Source organism: Trachypithecus francoisi, unplaced genomic scaffold (assembly GCF_009764315.1).
Source record: "Trachypithecus francoisi isolate TF-2019V2 unplaced genomic scaffold, Tfra_2.0 Lachesis_group12, whole genome shotgun sequence".
NCBI lineage: Eukaryota > Metazoa > Chordata > Mammalia > Primates > Cercopithecidae > Trachypithecus > Trachypithecus francoisi.
In genome coordinates, this window is record NW_022681457.1 from 104,163,400 (window position 1) to 104,187,507 (window position 24,108).

At 54.5% G+C, this 24,108-nt stretch overlaps 1 protein-coding gene across 6 annotated transcripts; it reads left to right on the forward strand.

The window, feature by feature from the left end:
- The first annotated feature begins 7,977 nt into the window (after positions 1-7,977).
- On the forward strand, positions 7,978-21,844 carry SH2D5 (SH2 domain containing 5). Of its 6 annotated transcripts, none has more exons than XM_033227996.1 (10): positions 7,978-9,308; positions 13,501-13,629; positions 13,983-14,063; positions 14,511-14,585; positions 15,515-15,661; positions 16,927-17,178; positions 17,323-17,491; positions 17,824-17,932; positions 18,644-18,803; positions 19,565-21,844. In XM_033227996.1, exons 2-10 carry the CDS (start codon positions 13,543-13,545, stop codon positions 19,766-19,768), a joined length of 1,284 nt encoding a protein of 427 aa, XP_033083887.1. In that variant the 5' UTR covers positions 7,978-9,308; positions 13,501-13,542; the 3' UTR covers positions 19,769-21,844. The 6 variants fall into 6 exon arrangements, with proteins under 6 accessions (XP_033083887.1, XP_033083890.1, XP_033083889.1 ...); XM_033227994.1 differs by lacking the exon at positions 7,978-9,308 and adding an exon at positions 9,360-9,485; XM_033227997.1 differs by lacking the exon at positions 7,978-9,308 and adding an exon at positions 9,506-10,036.
- The last annotated feature ends 2,264 nt before the right edge of the window (positions 21,845-24,108 follow it).

The window sequence follows — 24,108 nt, forward strand, 5'->3', positions numbered from 1 at the left end:
CCGGGTTTACGCCATTCTCCTGCCTCAGCCTCCGGAGTAGCTGGGACTACAGGCGCCCGCCACCTCGCCCAGCTAGTTTTTTTGTACTTTTTAGTAGAGACGGGGTTTCACCATGTTAGCCGGGATGGTCTCGATCTCCTGACCTTGTGATCCGCTCGCCTCGGCCTCCCAGAGTGCTGGGATTACAGGCTTGAGCCACCGCGCCCAGCCGACCAATTCTTAATACTTACTTTAAAGAGCCTGTGAAATTATTCTCTCAGGCTGTGATCGTCTTGCCATCTTGCTATGTCATGAGAACGAAGCTCACCACCCATGTCCATTAAATACTGCATTTAACTAAGAGAAACTAAAAATTTAGGATTATAGTTAAGGTCTCCTATCTTTGGAACCTGATTAATTTATCTTTCTTTGGATTAAGCAAAAATTCTAATTTTAGCTGTGAAAGAAGAGAAATTCTATTCTTAATTGGAAAAGACCATTAAACTGTTTCCCCACAGGTTCTGGTTGACATTACTCTCTAGCATGTAGATTTTGCTTTTGCATTTTCATGGTGGAACAGATGGTCACTCACTTCTGCAGAGCCAAAGCCAAGGAACCAGAACTGTTGAAGCTCTTGGCTTAGGAACCACTTGACAAAGATTTGTTTAGAAGCCATTACAGATGGCTAAACAGTACCCCTAATCAGCTACATTATTTTCTTTTTTAAAGAAATTAAACTCTATCATCTTTATAGCTGTATTCTTTTACTTATTTTTTTGAAATGGAGTTTGCTGTGTCGCTAAGGCTGCAGTGTAGTGGTTTGATCTTGGCTCACTGCAGCTTTGAACTTCTGTGCTCAAGCAGTTCTCCCCATCTCAGCCTCCCAAGTAGCTGGGACTACAGGCAAGCTAATAAATGCCTGGCTAATTTATCTTTTCTAGAGATAGGGCCTCATTATTTTGCCCAGGCTGGTCTTGAACTCCTGGCCTCACACGGTCTTCCCACCTGGGCTTTCCAAAGTGCCAGAATTACACGTGTGAGTCACCATACCTGGCCCTATTCTTTCTTCTGTTCTTTTCCACAAGATTGCTAATTTCAGTGGCTTTTTTCCTGTTGGAAAAACTTTCTACCTTTGATGATTTATCAACTTTTTGACTGTTTTAACTGTTCTTAATTCTGTCTTGTCAACCGCTGGTATGGCAAAGGAGGCCTCAACAGGCTGAAGCAATTTTCCTCAAAAATTACAACTCTTTTTTTCTCCTGATATTGTATATAATATATAATTAACACTGTTCACTATCAAATCCTTGCTTGGCAAAAGAGAACTCTGTGGTGCCTAGAGTATGTCTCATAAAGTATAGTTTGGCTTATTAATGTAACTAGTAATAGTCATAACACCTAACACTAGCTGAGCTTCTTCCACATCAGGCTCTGTTCAGATATTTTTATTTTATTTTTGAGATAGAGTCTCGCCCTTTCACCCAGGCAGGAGTGAAGTGGTGGGATCTTGGCTCACTGCAGCCCCCGCCTCCCTGGTTCAAGCAATCCTCCCGCCTCAGCCTCCTGAGTAGCTGGGACTACAGGCATGTGCCACCACACCCAGCTGATTTTTGTATTTTTAGTAGAGGTGGCGTTTCACCAGATTGGCCAGGCTGATTACGAATTCCTGACCTCAGTTGATCCTCCTGCCTTGGCCTCACAAAGTGTTGGAATTATAGGTATGAGCCACTGCACCCAGCCAAGCACATGTTTAAGAGCAGAGGGCTTGGAAATGAAATTATTGCCAATTTTGCCAATAGTCAAGTCAGTGTGGCTTTTAATTTTGATAACTGTCAAAATTAGACCTTGGATTACTGGAGGATACTATCTTGGCTACACTTTGGGGGTTTTTTGTTTGTTCATTTTTATGTCACAAGTTACTAAGCGATCCCTTAAGTCTTTTTTTAGGACACTTCAGGTATTTGGTCATTTTTGTGGGACACTCTGGTTTCCTCACGGTGTACTCATTGTAGGAAAATTGATCCTGTGAATTCGTCCAGTTTGCAGGACGCTGATACTCGTGAGAGCTTTTCCCCACCAGGAGCCACAGCTTCTATCAGAACTTTATGTTGCTAAATGAGCAGCTTTCTTTTATAAACTGTGAACTTATATTCCAGGAAGCAAGAGAAATTCCAGAATGGGGATTTGCTCAGAAAACTCAATTTTTTGGACATGGGATCTGCTTAGTAATCATGAGCTGAAATGTTGGAAATCCTTGCTCTTTTATTTATGATTCTGAAAGAAACCTTAGTCATTCAGTCTCTCCTATCTTTGTGTGCTTTGTCTAATACCAACAAATACTCTTTTTCCTAATTCGCAGAGCTTCACATCCTGCTCATCCATTCTACTGTTTTGAGAACTTTTGCTCTGGTGAATTTATTCTGTCAGACCTAAATTCCTTGTTACCGGTTTGTGTAACTCAAACTTGCTGATATAGTCTATAGAATAATAAATGTTCTTCTGTTTCAAATTGAGATTGACTCCTGGTGAGAGTATACATTCAGTCCAGTGTCCTAACATCTGTGGCTGTGGTCCTGCACAGTGGTCGTTGAAGACTGCATCACTTACCAGATGTATGACCTTCGCCACCACTTAATCTCCCTGAGCCTTGATTTCCTCATCTTTAAAATGATGGGCTTCACGTTCACAATCCTTGTTTTTTCAGAGTAATACCTAGAAGCAACATGAGAGTCTTCAATTCCAAAGAGATACTGAACTATGTTCACTACACTACAGTTAGTAATGCATTTAGTATCTTAGGAAAGACTTTTAAAAAATAAGAGAACCAAAACATCCAATTTCACAAAAGTTCTGTTTTGTTTAAACTACATTGTAGTTTCTTATTGCTAGATGCTTTAAATCACATCTCAAATTCTCACAGATATATTTTCAAAGATATATGAAATTATCCTCAATTTTCAGAAGCAAATAAATTTAGTTGATTTCCCCCAACTTCAAGATGTAGTAAGTAAAGGAGTTAGATTGAAGCCAGGCTTGACCACTCATCCTTCTTCGGTGCCTCCTTTAGTGGTTTTGTACACTGATAGTTCAAGCAGCAAACTCTGACAGCAGGGACGAGAGGGTCATGCCATAAAATTAATGGGCATTGGTTAACGTATTTTTTTTTTGATTCGCAGATTTTAAAATCAAATTATTAAACTGTTAGAAGCTTACTTAGTAAAAGATGAACAAGAACAAAGGAAGTATATACAGCCTCGAGTTTCAAAAGCCAAGGAGCAGGGAAGAGAAGCCAGGTGAGCAAGAGATGTGAGTTCCTTCTGAGCTGTGGCCACCAGATGCCTAGGTAGCCATCAGCTGCCAACCCGGGTCAAACCTGGTGCCTCAGTTGGCTCACTTGTCCGTGTAGATGAAGAACAGAGCTGCAGAGAAAACTGAAACTACTTGATGTGCAATCTTTATTTATTAAAATTTCCATTAAAGAATACCAGCTTAAGTCTTTCAGCATAGGCATTATTTTAATACTGGTTAATACCTGCCTTACCTTACTTTCTGGAATGCATTTCAAGACCTCCTGTTTTGTCTCTGGTAACAAACTTTGTAAAAAGCATTTCTGGGAAGGAGCCATCTTTTTCCAGACCTGTGCTTTTCAGTTGGGAAGGTACTATAAACCATTCCTCGTTTCTCTGCCTCTCAAATGGGATAAGCGTAGGAACAAAAGAAATATGGTGCCTCTTTCTGGGGCATCAGTTTTATTCAAAGATACTGCAGGGAGTGGCTTCATGGTAATATTGACACAAATGGAAGGTAGTATGGAGCCCACAAGAGTTGGTAAGATGAAATGAGATTTCCCAGAAACAAAGCGGCAGGAGTGCTTCAGGTAGGCTCTGCTGTCTGATCCCCAAGACATGTACGTTCACTCACCTTGGAAAACACGAGAAGCAGTGCCTGGGACCCTCCGAGAGTGTACAGCTACCTGTAGTCTATGTCCAATTGGGAACCGGGACTAGCAGTGCTACCTTGGGCAAGTCACTTAACCTGATTCTCTGGAAAAGTGAGTTGAACTCAAATCTTTATCTGTTGCAGCCCCTCCAGCTCTGACATTTCTCTGTATAACCTCCACACTTTCTGCCAACCAGAAGAATACACAGGGAAGAAGAGCCAAGCAATACTGTGTTGTGGCCCATTTCCTGATGGATAAGGAGCCTTACGTTTCTTAGAGATGGGGGTCTCACTGTATTACCTAGGCTAGACTGAAACTCCTGGCTCAAGCGATTCTCCTGCCTCAGCCTCCCAAGTAGCTGGGACTACAGGCATGTGCCACCATGCCTGGCCAGGAATCTTATTTTAATCACTCTATTAGTTTTCTAGGGGGGACCATAACAAAGTACCACAGACAGGTTTAAACAAAAATGTATTAATATTTTCTCCAGTTTTGAAGGCTAGAGGTCCAGCATCAAGGAGTCAGCAGGGTTGGTTTCTCCTGAGGCCCCTGAGGGAAGGATCTGTTCTAGGCCTTTCTCCTTGGCTTACAAATGGCTGTCTTTTCCCTGTGTATTTATGTCACCTCTGTACTTGTCTGTGTCCAAATTTCCTCTTCCTATAAGGACACCAATGTTACCGGATTAGGACCCACACTAATGAACTCTTAATTTACCTCCTTAAAGACCCCGTCTCCCAATATGACTCTGAGGTACTGGAGATTAGGACTTCAACATAAGAATTTAGGGAGGACAGTTCATGAACTGTCTCTGAATTTTTTTTTTTTCTTTTTTTTTTTTTTTTCTGGAAACGGGATCTTGCTCTGCCGCCCAGGCTGATGTGCAGTGGCATGATCATAGCTCACTGCAGCCTCAAACTCCTGGGCTCAAGCTGTCCTTCCACCTCTGCCTTCCAAATAGCTAGGACTATTAAGTGTGTGTCGCCACACCCAGCTAATTTTTAACTTTTTTTTTTTTTTTTTGGTAGAGTCTTGCTCTGTTGCCCAGGCTGGTTTGGAACTCCTGGCCTCAGGTGATCCTCCCACCTCAGCCTCCCAAAACATTGAGATTACAAGTATGAGCCACTGTGCCTGGCTCGGAATATTTATTTATTTATTTTTTTTTTTTTGAGACGGAGTTTCACTCTTGTTACCCAGTCTGGAGTGCAATGGCATGATCTCGGCTCACTGCAATCTCCGCCTCCTGGGTTCAAGTGATTCTTCTGCCTCAGCCTCCTGAGTAGCTGAGATTACAGGCACGCGCCACCACGCCTGGCGAATTTTTTATTTTTAGTAGAGACAGGGTTTCTCCATATTGGTCAGGCTGGTCTCAAACTCCCGACCTCAGGTGATCTGCCCGTCTCGGCCTCCCAAACTGCTGGGATTGCAGGTGTGAGCCACAGCACCTGGCCGGAATGTTTTTTAAAATCACTGTTCTAGGTCGCTTATTTTTGGGGGACAATGTTGGTAAATTGCAGGGACGGCCGCCAGGACACATCTGAGAGAACAGAATGATAGTGTTCAAAGGTGAAAGTAACTCAACATGTGAAGGTGTTGGAGACTTGAGATGGAGTGTGCACTGTTAAAAGTGGATGTGGATGACCTGTTACTGTGCTAAGCCTGTTGGGAGCTCATCATCTTGGCTCTGGTTTTCAGTCCTGTTGTTGGAGAACAGCTTCTCAGTGATGTGGTGGTACTTCCCACACATTTGTCAGCTGCCCACTCCAGCACCAGATTCTGGGATTTTAGAGAAAAGGAAAGATTGATAGCAAGCTCACACATGTGTGGTTTAGTCATTGTCATTGACTCGTCAGGATATACCATGACATGGCATGTGCACCAACATGTTCAGCAGTCATGACTCCCACCCCCAGCCCAGCTTGCCTTTTTGTCGTCCTTCCCTGCTTAATACGGGTCCTTTGGGCTTCCTGCACACATGAGTCATTAATCCAGTGGCTGAAGTTTTACACCTGGTGGCTCCCAAGAGCTTGTGTTGTCATGAATGTGAGATCACAGACATTTGGCAGATGACACAGTGATGGCCGTTTTATGCTGCAATCCTGAGCGGAACCCAGGAAATGGCTAACACCCACTGAAGTTTGTTACATTTGATGTAAACCTTTCAGTTTGTACATCGAATATACCTTTAGCGAGGCTACATCTGTGGTACAAGTTTGGTGTTTCTGCGCTTTTAGGAGAGGCAGGAGAATTGCTTTTAGGACCAACTGAATTTGGTAACCTGGGGGAATAACTCAGATAAGCAGTTATATTATTTCTATGCATAAATTAAAATGAAGGCCGGGCACAGTGGCTCATGCCTGTAATCCCAGCCCTTTGGGAGGCTGAGGCAGGTGGGTCACTTGAGGTCAGGAGTTGAAGACCAGCCTGGGCCATCTCTACCAAAAATGTGAAAATTAGCCAGGCGTGGTGGTGTGCACATGTAATAGGCTACTTGGGAGGCAGAGGCAGGAGAATTGCTTCAACCTGGGAAACGGAGGTTGCAGTGAGCAGAGATTGCACCCTAGTACTCCAGCCTGGGTGACACAGCAAGACTACATCTCAAAAGTCTCACTCTGTTGCCCAGGCTGGAGTGCAGTGGCACGATCTCAGCTCACTGCAAGCTCCGCCTCCTGGGTTCAAGACATTCTCCTGCCTCAACCTCCTGAGTAGCTGGGACTACAGGCGCCCGCCACCACGTCCAGCTAATTTTTTTGTATTTTTTAGTAGAGACAAGGTTTCACTGTGTTACAAGCCAGGATGGTCTCGATCTCCTGACCTCGTGATCCACCTGCCTCAGCCTCCCAAAGTGCTGGGATTACAGGCATGAGACACCGTGCCCAGCCACAAAAATTTTTTTAAGTAAAAATAGAAAATTTCAAATATATAAATGCATTTGGTTTTGAAACCTTGTATTTCTGAGTCGGACTGAAGACCAACAAAAAGAAGACCCTTCTTGGTAGTAGAAGTCAGTAGTCAATGTCACAGACTTTGAACATACTTATCTTTCTAGATTTTCTTTTTCTTTTTTTTTTTTTTTCTGAGACAGAGTCTTGCTCTTGTTACCCAGGCTGGAGTGCAGTGACACGATCTCAGCTCACTGCAACCTCCACCTCTTGGGTTTAAGCAATTCTCCTGCCTCAGCCTCTCAAGTAGCTGGGATTACAGGCGCACACCACCATGCCCAGCTAATTTTTGTATTTTTAGTAGAGATGGGGGTTTCACCATGTTGGCCAGGCTAGTCTCCAACTCCTGACCTCAGGTGATTTACCTGCCTTGGCCTCCCAAGTGCTGAGATTACAAGTGTGAGCCACCGCACCTGGCCTCTAGATCTGGTTTTTGCAGCACTTTGTATGTTTTATTGTAAATCTCTGTGTTCCTGGGATCTAGCACAGTGCCTGTCACTCAAATATTGACCCTCTGTTTCCTTCTGAGAAAGATTTAGAAAGCGGGATTCTCCTCCTGGTTTTGACTATTTCATCATCTGAATTTAAACTTTTGTCATTTTGATCTGAAACAGATTCCAGCCACTATTTTTTAAATTACATGTATCAGAAATGAATTGTATGCATCAGAAAACTTGTTAGAGTTAGTATTTAACGGAGCTGTGCCTCGTGTTGCTTTCTCTGAATATTCTCAAAACGGGGACTGGGGAGCTAGTAATTGTCGAGTCCTCTATTTAAAATGTATGCGTTTTTCTCCCTCCCGCCCCACTCAAGAAAGCTAGGAATTAACCCTTTATTCTTTGTGAACTCCGAGTTTAATAAGCTGGATTTGCAGAGAATAGGAGCGACTTGTAAACCATCTTGGTCCCTCTTGTCACTGGACTCGAGGCTGGCAGATGGCTGTGGTGAAGTGTTGCCCAGAGCACTTGACATATAGAAGTCAAGAGAACCCTTGCTTCAGCCCTGGGCAATATAGTGCGACCTCGTCTCTACTAAAAAACAAACAAAAAAATTAGCTGGGCGTGGTGGCATGCACCCGTAGTCCCAGCTGCTCGCTGCTCGGTGGCTGAGGCAGGAGGATCGCTTGAACCTGAGAGATGGAGGAGTGAGCAGTGATCGTGATCGCGCCACTGCACTCCAGCCTGCGCGAGGGAGTCAGACCCTGTCCTAAACTTTACCTTGCTGTACTGTCATACAAAAGAAAATCAAGAATAAAAGTAAGGTCTAATGTCAGCTAATATTTATTGGGTGCCTCACTTCCTGTGGATCAGGCACTGCGCTACGCACTTTGCTCGTTTGAATGCTCACGTGGCTGTGAGTCAGGCGTTAGTAACGCTCCTTTCCATACGAGGCGCTCACAGATGAAAGTGATGAAGGCGTTTGCCCAAGGCCTCACGTTCGTAAGAGGAAGCGCCCAGATTGGGGCCACGCCTCATTGCTGCCTCTGGGTTTCCAGATCCCCTGAGGAGGAATGGCCAGCATGGCCTCTTGGCGCAAACCCGCCTCCTCTGGAACTCCAGGGACCCTCAGGCCCTCTGCGCTGTTCCCGCCTGTCAGGGTGCCCCGCTTCCGGGCTGCAGTCTTTGTCCCCCCACTGGCCCTGAGCCCCTGTGTCCTGATTTCTCTGTGGTGTGGTGCATGGGCAGGTTCCGGGGGGGTTTCTGCAGATGTCAAGTTTGATACACAGCAGCCTTGGCTCGTCGCCCGGTCTCCTGGGACGTTAGCGCTCCCCGTCCCAGTGCCGTGGCTGCAGCTGCTCGCCCGATTCCCCACCTAAAGGGCCCGAAGGACGGGGCCACGGCCCGTGTGCGGTGAGCAACGTTCCTTCCCAGACTTCTCGGTGCTGAGCCCCGGGCCTAGGCAGGATCGGTCAGTTCCCTGCTGAGAACGTCCAGGCGGGAAGAAAGTGAGGAGGAAGAGGATGCGCAACGACCCTCCACCCACAAAGGCCGGGCCCGAACCACTCCTCCCTGAGCGCCTCCACCGAGCCAGGCTCGGTCCTACACAATTGGGACGGAGACACTCCGGTCCAGTGTCACTTGTCCTCGAGTAAGAGGAGAGGGATGACAGGCGAGCAGGGGAGTCACAAGGGCTCTGCAGAGAGTGAAGCGGTGGTCATGGAAGGCTTCCCGGAGGAGGCGGTGCGGTAGCCGCGGCTCCGAAGACGCGGCTCGGAAGACGCGGAGGAACCAGCCAGAGAGGGGAGGGGCAAAGGCTCTTCAGGAGGAGGGACCCGTGAGTGAGGCACGGGGGATTCAGCGCCCCCAGCCCGGGAGGAGGTGCCTTCGGAGCTCGGGGCCAGCCTCTACCGCCCTTCCAGGCGGAGGGCCGGGCGTGGGCGGTGCCAGGGCCCCTCGCGGCCGCTGATTGGGCGGCGCGGCGGAGAGGAGCGGCTCCGCGGGCGCCGATTGGTGAGTGAGGGGAGTCGCCGCCGCCAGGTAATCCGGGGGGTCGGTTCCCGCGGCCACGTGTGGGGGCGCGGGGACGGGGGCGGGGGCGGCGGAGGGCTGGCACCCGAGCGCGGGGCGGCGGCGGCGGAAGACGCGGGGGTCACGGGCCGGAGCAGCGGGGACCGGACTCGAGAGGCGGTGAGTAAGCGCCGGGAGCCGGGCCGGGGCTGGGGGCTTGGTACGCGGACGCGGACGCGGGAGGGTCTCGGGAGTGAGGGGCGCCGGTCACTCGCTCGGTCATCTGCCCTCCCTGCCACCGTAAGCCTCCTCCGTGCCCTGGAGCAGAGCCCAGCCCGCTCCTGGGTCCGGGGACTGCCGGGGCCCCTGGTCGTCCTCCGCAGCGCCCCGAGCGAGGTAGCGCAGCGGCACCGGCAGCCCACTCTGGAGCGCCTCGCACCCCCGCGCCCGCCCCTCAGGGGCCTCGGTCCACCCACCCCTGGAACAGCACTTCCCGCTCCCGTGTCTCCTGTTTCGAGAGGCCGTGAAGCAGCACCCCCAGCACACGCACGCACCTCGCCTTCTCCTCATCCCGCTGTTCTCTTCTCATTACTTTACCCCCATGCCGCCTCCACCACCCCAGCTGGGTGCCCCTAGAGGGCGGGGACCTTCGTCCACTGGCGGCGGGGCCTGACACACAGTCAGCCTCAGAAACATTCCAAGAAGGACCAGAGCTACGAGCACCCCAACAGGTAGTGCTGGGGGATTCCCACCCTACAGCTGAGGACCTGGAGGCTGAGAGCTTAAGTGACTTGCCCAAGGTCACGCCAGCCAACCACGTTAGACCCCACAATCCAGGTTCTTGACCCCTGGCTGGGTGGCCTTGGGTTTCCCCGACCCTGTGGCCCAGGACAGGTGGGCGCTTGTTGGGGCAGTGGGAGGAGACCCTCCGGCCAGAAGGCAGCACCTAGTTCCCTAGCCGGCGGCTTCCTTGCCTCGCCTCCTCCTGGACTGGCGAGGACCCCTACCAAACTCCAGCAGTGGACACTCTGCTTATCTGTGGGAGGGGAGATCGAGCAGAAAGGCACCGCCATGGCCTGAGGAAACAGCAGGAGACATGGATTTGCTTCCCTGCTCTCTCACTTAAGCTGTGTGACCATGGCCAAGTGACTTCACTCCTCTGAGCCACCCTTTGCTGACCCAGGGTCTGCGGGCTGGTGGTCTCCCCAACTCAGCTATGGTGCAGTGCCCCAGAGGGCTTCTGCGCCTGGCCCACGAGGCAGGTCAGCCCATCCAGTCTCCTGCCTCTGAGCAGGGCCACCTGGAAAACCTGAGGACAGCCCCAGCCTCATTCCAAGTGTGTCCCCTTCGGAAGGTGCTGGCCCAGCCAGACTGCAGTGGAAAGCCTGGGAAAAGCAGATCTGCCCCCAGAGAGATAAGTGGGTGTTTTGTGCCTGGAATGGGTAAGGTCTGTTTCCAGGGTTAGAGTGAGTCCCGTGCCCTCCCTGGTTCCCCGGGAGCCCCCCACCCCAACTCCAGGCCTGGGCTGAATGCACTGTGCTCCTCAGGCTTAGGAAGGAGGGAGGAACTTCCAGTTTCCAAGGAGGCTAAGGACCAGGGAGATAGGGAAAGGATCAGGTGATGGTGGGTGGGGTGGGGCCACTAAGAGGGCCAGTGGGTGGCCTCCGCACCCCCACAGCTGGGATACTGGGGACGCCGAAAGCTGCGGCTTTGGGTGTGGAGGGAGGGGCTACAGTAGCCCTGGACACAGCTGTGTGTGCGTGTGAGTGTGAGATGCCCACGCGGCTCCTCCCCATCTCTTGGTGCCTGAGGGGCTGTGTCCGCCAGTACAGGATGAGAAACGTACCCTTCCCCTCTCCTCCCCATAGCTCTCCTTTGTCTCCTTTGCTTTGTCTTTCTCGCCCTTCTCTGTTCCTGCCTCTGTCCCTGGCCACCCCCCAATCCTCTGTACCTTCCCTCTCCTTTTCTCCGCCTTGCGTTGTCTTTGCCTCCTCCCTCCCCACTGCCTGCCATCCTGGCCTATCCTGGCCCCAGGATGTGACTATGAAGTTGAAAGGTGGCTTCACTGGAAGCCCCCCGCCCTGCCACCTCCTTACCTGGAAATGATGTCACTGGAAGCCCCCCACCCTGCCACCTCCTTACCTGGAAATGATGTCACTGGAAGCCCCCCGCCCCGCCACCTCCTTACCTGGAAATGATGTCACATGGCTTTAGTGCCAGTTGCACATCTAACTTTGCTTTATTTAAACATAAAAGGTATAGTAGGTAAAGGATATGACATGAAAATGATCAGGGTGCAATAGCCCAGAAAAGCAGGAGGGCAGCCAGGGTAGGAGGGGGTGCCAGGAAGACTCCAGGGGACGGTACAGTTGCAGCGTTTTTTTTCCTGGCTCCTGGCTGCTCACTGAAAGTGGATCAGTGCAGGCACCTCCACCCTGGCCTGAGCCTGGGGTTAAAGGTCATGGGCGGGCAGAAACAGGGTCCCTTCCTGGGCTCTTGGTGCTAACAGAGTCAGTTCCAAAGCACCCCAGCCCTCCGCCTTGAGCGAGAGCACACCCCAGACCCGTCCTTGCTGCCCAGGGCTCTGTTGGATACCTGCTCTCTGTGGTGGGAATCTGAGCCCCCAGGCAGGCCTCCCCTGCCTGGCCCTCCCACCCTGGGTGGGCGCCTGTCAGGGTGGCCAAGGACAAGGAGGAAAGCGGAAGTGGTCAGACCCCGCTGTCCTCCCAAGCTCCCTCCTGAGCAGCAGGCTTTGTTGAGCTTTGGATCCAAGCCTGGCTGATGTCGGGCTGGGCGCCTGCTCCTCCATTCTTGTCCCCATCTCCTTCTCACATGATCCCAGGTTTGCAGATGAGGAAGGGGAGGCTCAGAGGGTTGAGGCAGCTGGCCGAAAGTCACACGGGATTTGGACCCAGGACTCTGATCCCAAGTCAGTGATGACAAGCAGGCTGGTGAGAGAAGCCAGCCAGGATGGGACACAGAGGTGGCTTTCTCATTGGTCCCAGCAGAGACCGAGGGAGCTGAGTCCTGGGGGAGCTCGCCAGAGGCATTCAGCCGTTCTTTCTTGGAATCATGGGGCTATGATGTGTTAATTCCACATTAATTGAGCACCAGCTGTGTCCTGGGCTCCCATGGGAAATAGTGTGCTCCCTGCCCTTGAGGACAGTCGCCTAAGAGGGGGTCCACTCCTCTTCCACGACTGGATGTGGGAGAGGGGTCCCAGGAAAGACCCGAGCCTGGATGGGCTGGGCAGTTGGGGGGGGGTGGTCCTTAGCCCCCAGGGCAGTTGTCTTCCTTCCCCACATCCTGTCTGCGTCAGCGCACTGTCTGGCTGAGTTCTGGTTTTCATGATCTGCAAGGGACTGGGGGGTTCAGGAAGGGGCTGGGGTCCGTTTGGGCTGAGTGAAGCATGGTCTCCTGCAGCAGGTCCCTGGCCTCATCAGCTCTGGCCATCCAGCTTGTAGCCACCTTCATGAACTACAGAGCTCCTGCCCTAGAACCTGCTATAGCTCCCACTACCCACAGGGTGGGGTCTGAATTCCCGAGCCTGGCATCTAAGGCTGATCCCAAACTGGATCCAGCCTGCTGTTCTGGTCTTGCCCCCGCTGCCTGCCTGCCTGCCTGCCTTTGTGTCTTTGCAGTCTGTTTCTGCTGCTGTCACTGCCTTTCTCTTTGATGGCGCCCTCTCAGGTGGCCCTACCTTCCCTCGGGCACTTTGTGAAAGCTGGTTACAGGTCTATCCCTTGACTTCCACCCCCTGGGGGAGGCCCCAGCCCGGAGCACCACAATCCTCAGAGCTTGCTGAGTGAATGAGTGAGTGACCCTGGGCATGTACCGCCACACCCTTCAGATCTTGAACCAAACCTCCCCTCCTCAGTGAGGGCTTCCTGGCAACAATCAGCCTAGCCTCTAAGCTGACGTTTCCTATTCTCCTCCTCGCTCCATCCGCATCTCACGTGTGATCTATCTTACTATTTAGTTCAATGTCTTTCCCCCCAGCAACAATGTAAGCTCCTTGAGGGCAGTCAGAGATGTCATCATTTTCTTCGGGGCTGGCTCCGCAGTGCCCAGGGCATTGCCCAGCATTGCTGCACACATAGCAGCTGCTTAGGAAGCCAGTGAATGAATGGCCTGTCGGGGGCACTCTGTGGCTTGCCTGTCTCGAAAGCAGCCCTTCTCCCTCTGCCCTTTGCAGCCTCCCCTCCTGTGGAGCTAGAAGCCAGGCACTCCGAGGGCCATGCAGAAGGCAGGGGCTGGGGGCCGCAGGGCCTCTGACTGCGGGCTGGCCCCTCACCGGCCCAGGTGCATCACCAAGTTTGCCCAGGTGGGTGGGGACGCCCTGTCCAGGTGTGCTCTGGTGGGTGGCCCTCAGGTAGCAGGCGCTGGTGGTTGGGAAGTGCTGTGGGTCTAGGACCTATTTCTACCTCTCTCTTCCCTGACTTGGGCTGGGGAGTGTGTGTGTGCCCTGATGAGGGACTGGGACTTCGGAGAGCTTCAGTGACCTGACCAAGGTCACCTGCCGGGAAAGCAGCAGAGCCTGGGCTGCGAGAATGGAGCTCTGTCTGTCCACAGCCTGCCTGGCAGAGCAGATGTGTGTTTGGGGGGAATTTGGAGGATGGGGTTAGGAGCCATGGACCTGACTCCCTGACGTACTCCCTTCGCCCCACCGCTGAGCAGTACGTGGGCTCCTTCCCTGTGGACGACCTGGACACCCAGGAGAGCGTGTGGCTGGTGCAGCAGCAGCTGTGGGCGCTGAAGGTGGGTAGCCTGGGAGGGCACTTCCCTAGTGAAAGTCACAGCCTTGAAGACCAGATAAACCCCGAGACCAGATCCACCCTCCCCACAGTTAGAGAGGGGCAGGACACAGGCAGTGTTTGTGGTGGGCTGGTCAGGACACACACCCAGGCTCCAGAGGCCCCATCCCTTATGCCCTGGGCTACTGCGACCTGGGCCCCACAGCTGGAAACCACAGAGGGAGATGTGGGTGACAGTCATAGCCTGGCCAGTGGTGGCCCTAGCTAGGGGTCGTCTGCCAGGAGCCATCCACACTTCCCCAGCGCCAGGGGGTTCCACCAGCCAGGGCCCCACCCCGTGCCAGGGGTGGTGGAGTGGGCTAACCAGCCTTTGGTGGATGGTACTGAGGCTGGGCAAGCCAAGGCAGGGTCTGGGAGGTGGTGCCTGTCCCCACTACTATTTTCCACCCAGGACTGTCCCCGACGCCGGGCCGTCATCCTGAAATTCAGCCTTCAGGGTCTCAAGATCTACAGCGGGGAGGGTGAGGTAGGAACCCCTGTGGGTGCAGGTGAGGACTGGATGGGTACAGGTGTCTCCAGCCTCAGGATGTGCTCTCCACCTAGGTCCTGGCTTCAGCTCGGTCCCCTTGCTTCCCCTGGGGTCCCCCTGGCGCACCAGCCTACCTGCTCTGGGCCTTTGGACTTGCACCAAGGGCCGCCTCCTCCCAGGGCTGGCTCGGGCAACAGCTTCCCACCCCTGGGCCTCCAGAATCCCTCCAGGGCCACCTCCCCGCCTGAGCATCAGGAACATCCAGCCCACTGAGGCTCTCGCAGCTTCCCTGCCCCGCCCTGGCTGGTGGGCCATGGGCAGCTTCACCCAGGTGCAGTAGGGCTGCTCCTGGCCACTGCTTCTCCTCCCTGCCCTGCTGCAGGCTCGTCCTCCTGCTGAGCCAGCGTGGGGCGGGTACTAACTGCGCGCCAGACTGCACCTCACAGCTGCGGGCATCAGTCACCTACCACTGAGGCACACCTGGTGTCCCCAGAGCTGGGCATTGCGGGGCCCTGGGGTCAGGTCCTGTGCCACTCACATGAGCTCCCACTGATCCCCAGCAACAGCCCTGTCAAGAGGTGCTGGTATCTCCTTACCTGACGCGTCACCACAGGCGCTCAGAGGACTGCCCTCACCTGCCTGAGTCACACAAATGAGTGGCAGAGCCAGGATTCGCACCCCAGTCACCTGCCTCCAGGGGCCAGGCGTGTCACCCCAGTGCCTGCCGTCACTCCCGTTCTCTGGGCCCCGGCAGGCCGAGTATCCCATGGGGGCGGCGATCTTGAGCCCAGGGCCCATGTGAAGGATGAGGGCTTGAGACCGGGCGGGATGGAAGGAGGGAGGGTTTCTTCACCCCCGCAGGCTGGCGAGCAGGGGTGGGGCTGCCCGGTGGGTCTGATGGGGGCCTCACGCTGCTGCCTCGCCAGGTGCTTCTGATGGCGCATGCCCTGAGGCGCATCCTCTACTCCACCTGGTGCCCTGCCGACTGCCAGTTTGCCTTCGTGGCTCGAAACCCACGGAGCCCAGCCAGCAAGCTCTTCTGCCACCTCTTTGTGGGCAGCCAGCCAGGAGAGGTATCTGGGGCTCGAGGCAGGGGACCACCATGGAGGCCAAAGGGACTGTGTGCTGGGCATCAGGGCAGGTTCCTTGAGGGCTTTGTCAGGGCGGCCTGATCCCCCTCCAGGCATGCACCCCTTGCCTCTTTCTGTGGCTCTTTCCACTGAGGATACCACAAAGCAAGTCAGCGGCCTCAGCATTCCCTAGGGCCCAGGGCGGGAACCTGGCCACATGCTTAGAGAGTGGAGAGTCACACCACTAGGCCTTCGCTCATGCCATTCTGTCTGGCATCTCCCTCCCCTTCTCATCCTGGCACATTCCACTCACTCTTCAGGGCTCAGCCCAGATGTCTGAACCCCGCCTTGATTCCTCCGGATGGCCCCTCTCTCTGGGGTCCTGTGACATGAACCGCACGCTACCATCGTTTGTCCTAATTACAGGCACTTGAGTTCTTTGAGAGTAGAGTCTGGGTCCAGGTCTTGAGACAGTGCTTGGCCCAGAGCAGTCGGGGTGGGCAGGTGGATCAGAAAGTCAAAGCCAGGCTGGCTGTCGCGAACAACAGAGCCTCAGCAGCTAGGCGTTTGGCAGACAGGCTCTGAGTTTGGTTCTAGCTAGCAACCATTTGCTGTCATCCTGTATATCCAGGCCCTGTGCTGGATACTGGGGTGACAGGTGGCTGAGTCATGGTCCTTGATCTGATGCTCATGGGTCTGACACATTGGGTCTGGATGGTGTGTGTGGTGGGTGGGATGCGCTGCTCCCAAAAAGCACTGGGCCTGTGCTGGGAATTTCCTGTGCTCCATTTCACTGACTCCTCAAAGGGGCACAGGGAGGTGGGAAACCGAGGCACAGAGAGGTGCCATGCTCTACCCAGGGTCCCACAGCCGCTCCTATGTGACAGAGCCAGGATTGGAACCCAAGTTCTGACTTCAGGGCCTGGGCTTTTGGCCCTTCCTGGAAGAGGGTGCTGATGTGGCGTGCAGCTGATGTGGCGGGGGTGGTAAGCCTGGGGGCAGGAGTGCGTGAGCTCATGCTTCCATTCTCTGCTCCATGCGTGATACCTGGACCACAGAAGGTCCTCAGTGTTTGTTAAATAAAGAGAGGAAGCTGGTAAGGAAGCCTGCATGGTGGTGAGGTTTTGAAGGGTAAGTAGGAGCTTTCCCAGGAAGAATGGGAAGAGCCTCCGAAGCCAAGGGGCTGCATGCACCCACCGTGAGTGGGCTGAGGCCCAGGGAGACGGAGACCTCCTCCAACTGAGCCCACCTCTCTCCCTCCCTCCCAGGTCCAGATCCTGTACCTGCTCCTGTGCCGCTCTTTCCAGCTGGCTTACCTCTTGCAGCACCCTGAGGAGCGGGCACTGCCAGAGCCCTGCCCAGGACCCACAGGGGAGGTGCCCCTAAAGTCACTGTCCAGCTCTGGGGGCCCCCCTGGGGGCCTGGTGCGGGAGCCCTTCAGCCGTGATCAACTCTCTCAGAACGTCCATGCATTGGTCTCCTTCCGGCGGCTGCCAGCAGAGGGGCTGGTTTGCAGTGGGGTACGCAGCACCCCAGCCAAGGAGTGGGCAGTGGACAAGGGAACTGGGTATGGGTTTGGGGCCATGTCGGGGGCAGGTGCTTCACTTGGCCTGACATGGCTGGACCTGAGTCTGCCTGCCTGGGGGCCCCTCTTGGTGCCCTAGAAGGAGCTGCCAGAGTCGGAAGGCCGCGCCCGCCATGCCCGCCTGGGGAATCCCTACTGCTCGCCCACGCTGGTGCGCAAGAAGGCCATTCGCAGCAAGGTGATCCGCTCGGGGGCCTACCGCGGCTGCACCTACGAGACCCAGCTGCAGCTGTCGGCTCGGGAGGCCTGTGAGTGGTGGGAGCATGCCTGCCCTGTGTGTACCTGGGACACGTGCCTGTGCGCTCCTGGACCAGCCAGAGGTGGGCGTGCGTGCCCATTCCTGCAAGGCTGTGGCCACACCTCCAAGTGATGCCTGTGCATTGTGTGTGTTTGCCTGCATCCGGGTCCGTGCACAGGGGACTGCGTATAGCTGCATATGGACCAAAACTGGCGGGTGGAAGGCCTGTGTGCGGATGTGTCTGCTGAGCAGGGCAGAGAGGTGATGGGTGATGAGGCCTGCAGCTGTAGGGAATGGGAGGGCTTGGTCACTCTCCTCCTGACTCCTGGATGGTCTCCACAGTTCCTACCGCATGGGAGGCATGGCCCCGGGGTCCTGGTGGCCACTTGTGCCTGGTGGAGAGCGAGGGCAGCCTGACGGAGAACATCTGGGCCTTTGCTGGCATCTCCAGGTAGGAAAGGCCTGGCCTGGCCCAATGCCCAGTCCCTTGGAGTGGGCAGAGAAATACGGGCTTCCCAGGCCCCTGAGGCACACACTCCTGTGCACGGGCAGAGCGCTGCCAACCTCGGTGACCTCAGGCCTGGGACTTCACCTCCCTGAGCATCCATTTTCTCTCATGTAAAATGGGCTTAATAAAAGGAGCTTCATCTTAAGGCTGTGGAGAGGATCAAATGAGGTAACTCGGGTAGAGCCCTCAGCACCTGGCCTGCACAGGGCGAGGCCCCTAAGCGTCAGCTCTTTAAGCCTCTTTCCTGAGAAAGTCTTGATGTTGCCAACAATTACAGACCCTGGAGAAACCTTCTAAGCTTCTAAAAACTTCTTTCTGTTGAGCCTGACTCTGAGTCAGGCCCCATGTTGGGTTTTTGCGGGTTTTTTTTGTTTTTAAATTTCACTTTAGAGACAGGGTCTCATTCTGTCACCCGGCCTGAAGTGCAGTAGCATGGTCATGGCTCCCTGCAGCCTTGAACTCCTGGGCTCATGGGATCCTCCTGCCTGGGCCTCCCAAAGTGCTGGGATTACAGGCATAAGCCACCAAGCCCAGGCAATGCACAGTGTGTTTAGGGGCATTTAATCCGCAGGCTGCCTCGATGCTGCTGGGGTTGTGATGATCATTGCCCAGGAGAGCAGTCCAGCCTTTACCCTCTCCCCTCTGTGCCCCTAGGCCCTGTGCCCTGGCCCTGTTGCGGAGAGACGTGCTTGGGGCCTTCCTGCTGTGGCCTGAGCTGGGTGCCAGCGGCCAGTGGTGTCTGTCTGTGCACACACAGTGCGGCGTGGTGCCCCACCAGGTCTTCCGGAATCACCTGGGCCGCTACTGCCTGGAGGTAAGAGTGCAGCGACCAGAGGGGCCTGGGCCCCGCCGCATCATTGGCTCTATCCCTGGTTCTTGGTGCCTTCCCTTTTCTAACTGCTGAGGTCCTGAATGCGCCTCACTGCCATCCCTGTCTCCCATTGTCTCTCCCTGGCGTCGCTCCTTGTCCAATTCCATCCTGCCTCTACTGTCCTGCTCCTTCCTCATGGGCCCTGCTGGCCTGGCCCCCAGCTGGCCCACTTGGCCCCACCTCTGCTGGCTCTGCTCTGCTCTGACCTGAAGGCTCTTGGAGGGGAAGAGAGGTGCCTGGTCACTGAGGGCCCTTCTCTCCGGAGGGGGCTTCGAAGGGTACCTCTAATAAAGAGTCTTGAGCTGGGGTCACGTCTAACATTTCTACAGGAATCCTGGCTTTCCCACACCCTAGCCCAAATTAGCAGAGGAGGAAACTGACTCAGAGAGGGCAGGGGCTTGCCTAAGCTCAACAGCCTCTGAGTCTCCAGTGTGACGTCTTGTCCTGCCCCCCAGTTTCTAGGGATGGGAGGGGGTGGCGGGACTTTTCACACGTGTGCCCTGACTTCCAAGCTTAACATCTCAGTCCTACCCAGGCTGGGAAGAGAGAGGGTGGTGCTTGGCCTTGCCACGATAGCACATGTGAAGTCTCTGGCCTTCGTCCCCTGCTCTCTGAAATGGGCAGGTTCCTGTGGGAGGAGGTGGCTGGTGCCTGGCATGAGCCCTGGGGAAGGGGACGGGAGCTGAAGGCCCTTCCTCCCCTAGCACCTGCCAGCAGAGTTCCCCAGCCTGGAGGCTCTGGTGGAGAACCACGCGGTTACTGAACGCAGCCTCTTCTGTCCCCTCGACATGGGCCGCCTGAACCCTACCTACGAGGAGCAGGACTGTGGGCCCCCGGGCAGGCCGCCCCGGACTCTCCGGCCCCTCAGCCATGCCAAGTCCGAGGCAGAGCTGCAGGGCCTGGGCTAAGAGGTAGGGCCCGGGTCCCACAGGCCCCGCCTCATCCCGGCTCCTGGGCCCCGGCAGTGTCTCTGCCCTTCCTGCACCCCTCTGGTCGCCAGTTCCATCCAGTCACCCTGCCCTTGGAGCAGTCTTCCATCGCCTCACTGTCCGTGGGAGGGGAGCCCTGACGTTGGGTATCGCCAATGGCTTCTCGCAGAACATGTGGGCCGCTGAGATTCCAGGAGGGCAGGTGGAGTTGCAGGCTTTGGGTAACCCATTGGGTGGCTTTGGATGACCTGCTGGGTGGCTTCGGATGCTTTGGGACTTCTGGGCTTCCGCTTTACTCCTGGGACAGCAGCTTGTTCACGGCGGAGTTGCGGCCCTCTCCTAAGGAGGCCAGGCCTTGGGGCCCTGACTGGGAGTCTCCAGAAAGCTCATGAGACGAGTGAGGGAGAGGGGTTTGGGGAGGCAGGAGTGAGTTTTCACTCTGGGCAAAGACCTGGAGTGAGCCACTGTGTCTGTGAGAGCAGAGATGACTCTGTGGAGCTTGCGGGCAGGAGGCTGGGGATGACCCCATCTGGGCTGACAGAGCAGGGCTGTTTCTCACATGTATCTGAGAGCGAAGGAGGGGTGGGAAGGTGCAGAGAGGGCAGGAGGGACAGAGAGCTGTACCCAGTGCTCACGCACGGGTGGGCTCCTGTGTGCACAAAGGGATGCCCACAGCAGATAGGGCCAAGAATCTCCATGCTATCTCCACTCAAAACCTCAGGGCTGTGACTCCCACTTTCTCCGAAGGGATGCACAGGCTCACCCCTTCTCCCTAGGAATCATCAGGGCACCCCCACCCCCAGCTCATCTCCTTTAGCCATTTGATAGGGAGGGGCCAGCAGTGAGCTGCAGGCTTAGAGGGGTGACCAGGGCTCTCCCCAGCTCGACCACATGTGGTTTGGTGGCTGCCTTGGGAGGGAGGCTGTCCGATGCTGACATTCCCCTTAGCATGGCACTGACCATGGCTGTCAGGGGCCACCTTGCCTCACCAGGCCAGCCCCACCGGGAATGGGGTCAGTCACAGCAGAACTGTCGAAAGGTGGACCTGGTGTGGGCCCTGCCAGGGGCACTTGGCCTCAGTGGGCCATGGGAGACCCAGGGAAGCGACTCTAGTGTGAGGCAGCGGTCCTGCCAGGGACCGACAAACCCAGGTAGCCGTCTTTGTAAGCAAACTTGACAAACATGAATCTACTGAACTCAGTAATAGAACAAGTTCATTTTGCATGAACTTCTCTTATTGAAGCAGAAGCCGCGTCATGAGCCTGGGGGCTGCCCTCTCCCCGTCTGGGAGTGGGACAGAACTGTTCAGTGCCTTGAAAGTCACAGATTTCTGACTCTTGGAAGGAAGTGGGCAGCCCCACCAGAGCAGAAAGAAGGGAGGCAAACTTGGGGAGTGAGAAGCCAGCCTCCCAGAGGCCCAGGCCTCGTGTTCCCCACCTCCAACCCTCCAGCGAGGACAGGGGCTTGGCTTGGAACCTGGTAACTTCCTTGCAAGTTAAGTGAGCTATCCTGTCACAAAAGATAGAAGGAACTGCCCTTTGGGACTTCTTTATGTTGAGTGTGAGTGGGAAGCTGGGACTCTGCTTTACAGCCATCTGTGCTGGAGCCATCCCCTTCCTCGACCAACCACTGGTCTCTATGGGAGGCCCCAGCCTCACATTTCCCTGGCAAGGAGAGAGGTTTAGCGATGTCCTGGGCCCAGGATGATAGCCCAGAGATGGGCAGTTAAGGAGACCTGGTCATTGGTCCAGACTTGGGCCAAGGCTCTCCTCTGTGAGGGATGGGTTTTACTGGTGAATTACCTGTATGGAGAAGCTGTCAGGGCCATGTTTAGCACACTGAAGGGACCAGTCTCCACCAAGCACTTTAACATCCCTCCAGCCAGCATTGATTGATCTCATGTTACAGAGAGGGCAAGGTTTTTGGCACCTGTTTGCAGACTCCATGTCTTAATCAGAGCCCACAGTTTTCTCTTTGTTCCAATCAGTGCCACCTCGGTAGCCCTGCTTTCCTTGCTGTGTGGATTTGAAACAAAATAAAATGTGTTGCTTCAGATTATCTGCTACAGCTTTTCTTTCTTTCGAAAGGTGAGGTTTTTATCCAGTTTCCCTATTTCGTTTTTGCCAAACATTCCTTCAGCTGGTGCTGAATGGTGAACCAGAGGTCCTGTCCTCAACGGCTCAGAAGGAATTGCTCAGGGAGACTCAATCAAATTACATTCCTCTTCTGCTGTAACTTTCAGTGGATATGTCTATAGGAAAAAGACTCAAGTCCTTCTGCACTGACAACCCGGGCTTGCTTTCTGCTTCTGCAATGTGCCACAGGACCTCCGCACAGCCCAGACCGGCATCCTCCACCTCCTCCCTTCCCTTCACCTTATTAACCACTCAGCCACTATATTTCAGCTCCAGTCAACCTCAAGATGCCTGCCCTAAGCCCTGGGCTGAGTGAGGTTCCTTTTTTAGATGTTCCATGGGCTGGGTGCAGTGGTTTGTGCCTGTAATCCCAGCACTTTGGGAGGCCAAGGTGAGAGGATTGTTTGAGCCCAGAAATTGGAGACCAACCTGGGCAACAAAATGAGATCCCATCTCTACAAAAAATTAGCTACTGGGGAGGCTGAGGTAGGAGGATCACTTGAGACTGTGAGGTTGAGGCAGCAGTGAGCTATGATTGCACTCCAGCCTGAGTGACAGGGCAAGACCCTGTCTCAAAAAAATACGTTGCATGGAACTCATTATTCAGTTTTGTTTTTTTTTTTTTTTTTTTGAGATGGAGTCTCGCTCTGTCGCCCAGGCTGGAGTGCAGTGGCCGGATCTCAGCTCACTGCAAGCTCCGCCTCCCGGGTTTACACCATTCTCCTGCCTCAGCCTCCCGAGTAGCTGGGACTACAGGCGCCCGCCACCTCGCCCGGCTAGTTTTTGTATTTTTTAGTAGAGACGGGGTTTCACCGTGTTCGCCAGGATGGTCTCGAACTCCTGACCTCGTGATCCGCCCGTCTCGGCCTCCCAAAGTGCTGGGATTACAGGCTTGAGCCACCGCGCCCGGCCTCATTATTCAGTTTTTAATTACATTTTCGTTTAAGGGATTCTGTTTGTGGGATTTTGTTTCCTGTGTCTGTCTCTCCAGCTAGATCATGGGCCAGGAGGGCTGTCTCCCCAGTATCTGTCACGGTGCCTGACATGGAGCTGACACTCAGTGTTGCAGTGCAAGGAAGAGCCCAGAGGTGTGACAGAGGTGCTCTTCTGGCTGGGGAACTTGCGCTGAGCCAGGAGGGATAGGCCAGGCAGCCTTCCATCCAAAAGACGTGGTTTGTTGTTGTTTTTTTTTTGAGATGGAATTTTGCTCTTTTTGCCCAGGCTGGAGTGCAATGGTGCAATCTCAGCTCACTGCAACTGCAACCTCTGCCTCCCGTGTTCAAGTGATTCTCCCGCCTCAGCTTCCTGAGTAGCTGGGATTACAGGTGCCCACCACCAGGGACGGAGGTTTCACCATGTCAGCCAGGCTGGTCTCGAACTCCTGATGTCAGGTGATCCACCCGCTTGGCCTCCAAAAGTGCTGGGATTACAGACGTGAGCCACCGCGCCCGGCCCAAAAGACTAGGCTTCTAAAGTGTTTGTTTGTTTTTTTTTTTTTTTTTTTTGAGACGGAGTCTCGCTCTGTCGCCCAGCTGGAGTGCAGTGGCCGATCTCAGCTCACTGCAAGCTCCGCTTCCTGGGTTTACGCCATTCTCCTGCCTCAGCCTCCCAGTAGCTGGGACTACAGGCGCCTGCCACCTCGCCCAGCTAGTTTTTTGTATATTTAGTAGAGACGGGGTTTCACCGTGTTAGCCAGGATGGTCTCGATCTCCTGACCTCGTGATCCGCCCGTCTCGGCCTCCCAAAGTGCTGGGATTACAGGCTTGAGCCACCGCGCCCGGCCTAAAGTGTTTGTTTTACAATCTCGGGTCTTAGAAATAACAAGGGTGGCATGACAGGAAGCTGTCCAGGGGCTGTGGGTTGTGGGCAGCCTTCCCCTGAGCCAGTACGGGGACATGGATAAGGGGCAACAGGTCCTTGCCGCTGTTCTCAGTTAGGTCTAAGGCCGGGGATCTCTCTAGGCCGGGGGCCCCAGTCTTACCGCAGCCTCTGCAAGCTGCGCAACATCTCTGAACTGGGGCTGTGCGGATTCGAGAAGACAGCTGACGCGAAAGGAGCCCAGCCAGGACTGGCGCTTCTCGCAAGTGGTCGCGCGTGGCTGCCCAGGGATTACTCGGGCGAAGCTCGCGGGCCAGGCCAGGCATTCCCGGGGCCCCTCCTGTGACGCCACGGGCGTTGCCCAGC